The 4001-nt window shown below is 43.0% G+C and overlaps 1 protein-coding gene across 1 annotated transcript; it reads right to left on the reverse strand.

The window, feature by feature from the left end:
* Positions 1–288: 288 nt before the first annotated feature.
* LOC129773714 (uncharacterized) lies at positions 289–3339 on the reverse strand. The gene has a single exon (XM_055777358.1). The coding sequence runs from the start codon at positions 3337–3339 to the stop codon at positions 289–291; it is 3051 nt and encodes a 1016-aa protein (XP_055633333.1).
* Between the last annotated feature and the right edge of the window lie 662 nt (positions 3340–4001).

Here is a 4001-nt window from a genome sequence, read left to right on the forward strand (position 1 = left end):
CCAGCCTTGGCAATGATTGGCACTTCAATGGTGCCACCTTGGATTTAGATGCTAGAAGAATCACTCGAACAGTTCCTGATGAATCACAACTCCTCACATATGCACATGCCCCATATGCTTTTTCAGAGGCGTCCGAAAAAATATGCAATTCTGTCGAAATTGATTGCGGTATTATAACACATCGGTCGATCGAAATTTCATTGAGAATTGGTAGCTGTCTTTGAAATTCTTGCCATTCTCCTATCAATCTTGAAGGCAACGGATCATCCCAGTCGTATTTGTTCCCATTTAGATCTTCCATAGTCGCTGCATGAAAATTTTTGCCGTTGTAATAACAGCTCCAATCAACCCTAAAGGATCGAAAAGCCTGGCGATCATGGACAATATCTTCCGTTTAGACAGTTCTTCCCTGATATCAACTGGAGGAATTTTAAATTGGACTTTTAGGATGTCTGTTCCAGGTATCCAAATCAGTCCCAGTGTTTTCACAGCTGGATCAGGGTCAAGTTGAACCTCGGTAGTGGATAATGCTAGGTTTTCCGGAGGCACACCTTCTAAAACCTGTGGGCAATTGGAAGCCCACTTCCTCAACCTGAATCCACCTTTCTGCAATAAGGAATCGAGCTGGTTTCGCAATTCACTTCCCATATTTACGTTGTCAACACCTGCTATTATGTCATCCATGTAGACGTCTTGGATCAACGAATCAGCTGCTAGGGAAAATTCACTTCTTTCATCCTCAGCTAATTGTTTCAGGGTTCTCGTGGCCAGAAAAGGAGCTGGCTTAGTACCATAAGTTACAGTGGTTAATTCATAAACGTCAACCTCTTGCGATGGATCCGTTCGCCATAAAATACTTTGGAGCGGCACGTCTGTGGTATTCATGTTAATTTGACGGAACATTTTCTCTACATCTGCTACCAGCATAATCTGACGAGTTCGGCATCGTATAATTAAATTCCTCAAATCCTCCTGTATAACTGGGCCCACCATCAGCGAATCGTTCAAGGATATCCCTGTTCCTGTTTTACACGACGCATCGAATACTACCCGTAACTTGGTCGTAGTACTAGTTGCTTTGATTACTGGATGATGGGGCAGAAAATACAGTTTAACCTTATCAACGTTATCCATATCCATTTTCCGCATGTGTCCCAATCGCAAATATTTCTCCATAAAATCGTTGTATTGTAGACGCATAGCAGGATCATTCTGTAACCTTCGCTCCAAGCCTTGGAGCCGACGGAATGCAATGTCCCTTGACTCGCCCATCCTTTCCAGCACGTCTTCAATTTTAGGTAAAGAGACTGTATACCTGCCATTCCTCTCCCTTTTAACCGATTTTTTATACAGATCCTCACAACGCTGTTCCTCGGGGGAGTAATTAGTAGAATTTTCAACTTCCTCACAGGCCCAAAACCGATTCATCAATGCATCTAAGTCTATGGACGTAGCCGAGTTACAGGTAATTCGTGGACTAGCATTCTGTTTCCCAACGGTCCCCGTTACCACCCAGCCAAAAACTGATCGGGTTAACGAGGGTAATTCTGCACCCAAGTGGATTTCATTTCCATTTTTGAAGAATGTGAAGAAGTGTTGAATGCCCAAAATGATGTCTACTGACTTAGATTCCGTAAATGCTGGATCGGCCAAATCTAAGACTTTCGGAATTTTCCAGGTCATCAAAACCACATTTTTCGTCGGAAGATTTGCTGTAACTCTTGGGAGCAAAAGAAAATCCATTTTGCATGTGTAATTCCCAAATCGTGAACGGACTGTCGCAGATACTGTGTGTTTTACCTGAGTGGTTTCTTGACCAATGCCACTGACAGCCACGTCAGCCTGTCTTCGCTTGCATTTCAAACGCTGATTCAGTCCTTCAGTCATAAAATTGCACTCTGACCCTGAATCTAGCAGTGCTCTGGCTGGAACTACGGTACCATTATCATCTTCCAGCAAAACGATAGCGGTAGCCAATAATACCGAGGACGCACAATACGATGCTGTGTTGGATGTCGATGCAGCGAGTACAGCCGACACTTCCTTGGGACTGGAGGATCGCGAAGATTCTCTTGATTTTACCGGTGAACCTTCAGCTGCGTTATTGCATTGAGAGTTCTCTTCGCGAAAACAAACTAACGTGTGGTGCTTTCCCTTACAAATACGACAAACGAAACGGGATAAACAATCGACTGCCTGGTGACCTCTTTTGAAACAGTTACGACACAATGAATGACTGCGGAGAAGCCTATCACGAGTCGATATCGTCATGCGTCTAAACTGCGGACACTGATACAGAAGATGCATATCTGAACAAGCTACACAACGAAGCCCAGCTGTTTGCACTGCATTATAATTCGTTAGCGCAAGTGGTTGTCTTCTTCTCGGCGGTTGTGCTACCTCAACCCGGGCTCCTGTTCCCTTTAGTGGTAATGAGTCAAGTACCCGAATCCGTCGCTGCAAGAAATCAACCATGTCCTTGATGGTATCTTGGTCTTTGGATGCAGAATATTCCTCCCAGCCTCTTCTTGTAGCTGGGTCCAATCTGGAACCTAATATATCCAACAGCAACAAATCTTTATACTCTGCTGGTTCTACAAATTGATCTAAGGTATGAATAGCACGCTCAAAATGTTCTAGTAATGCTTGTAATTCTGCGCCAGATTCTTTCACTAGAGTTGGCATTCTAAACAATGCCTGAATTTGTCTCCGTTTCAACAGTTTGCTATCGTTGTATCTTTTCATCAGTGTTTCCCATGCTACCTGATAGTTCCCCCTAGTGATTGCGAGCGGATCTACAAGAGCCTTTGCCTCTCCTGCTAAACAACCTTTCAAGTAGTGGAATTTCTCAACTTCTGGTAAATCGGTCTTGTGGTGTATTAACGACAGATATAGGTCTCTGAAACTTAACCACTCATCAATATTGCCGTCAAACGTTTGCAATTTGATTTGTGGGAGACGAACATGTTCAATAGTCGATTGTTGTGTCACGTCCAGCCCTTGGGTAGTCGCATTCATACCAGACCCACACTCTAAGTCCTTAACCTTCTCTAGCAACATGGATTTCGCCTCATAATATCTATTACTAAAATCGGAACGTTGTTTAGAATAGGTATCATCTTCTGCGGTATAGTCGTCGTGCATGTCGATGTCTATTATGGCCTCATTAACCTTTTCCCACAATTCCTCAAGTTTTTCCAGCCGCACTGTAACTCGAGTCGCAATCGTTTCCTCATCCAGAGTGTCCAAAAAACGGCAGATATCTTTGAACATCTCTTGCAGGGACTTCAACCTCGTTTGCAGCGCCTTCAGAGAATTACTCCTTGTTGTTGGTGGCATTTTGAATACTCGTTTGTAGTTATGTATATAAATGAAACAGCTTATGTAGTACCAAAAGTAGAATCCAGCTCCGGCTGGACATATACTGTTCAAACTGACCTGACAAAAAATTGATGCTACTGAATTGCCAATAACAGTGTGCCGGTTAATTCTCGTGTTCACAAGCTGTTGCTCCTTAATAGTGGTGTTTGTAATAACGAGATATGTGGGCCCCTCGTATTACAATGTACCACAAAATGAAAACAAATGTTGCGTGTTGCACCACTACAAGCGTTCGATGAGGAAAAGGTGAAATGTGTAGAACCAAACAAACTCCAGCTTCGACTGGACATATACTGTTTATAATATTTTACCTGGAGAAATATTAACGGTGCAGATGAATTCTTGTTGTGGCTCGGTGAACAATTCCGGTAATCAATAATGATATGACGAAAGAAGGTGATAAGTTGCAGTGTGTTTATCGGATTGTTTATTTTGGTTCCAGGGATAGTGACGTTGAGTATGTTTTGTTTACGTCTGCTATGATGCGCCGGCAGCTCAGCTCGAGGTTCGTTATGGTAGGGTTATGAATAACAATAGAAAATGTGTAGATATGTGTAGTTTCCCAGCAACGGCTGGACATAGACTATTGTGTAATTTACCTGGACTAACCAGGAAACCTT

Source organism: Toxorhynchites rutilus, chromosome 3, assembly GCF_029784135.1.
Source record: "Toxorhynchites rutilus septentrionalis strain SRP chromosome 3, ASM2978413v1, whole genome shotgun sequence".
Lineage (NCBI taxonomy): Eukaryota > Metazoa > Arthropoda > Insecta > Diptera > Culicidae > Toxorhynchites > Toxorhynchites rutilus.

What these genes read in the sequence shown, in the direction of transcription:
- LOC129773714 (XM_055777358.1), bottom strand. Translation starts at nt 3,339, where the DNA reads ATGCCACCAACAACAAGGAGTAATTCTCTGAAGGCGCTGCAAACGAGG.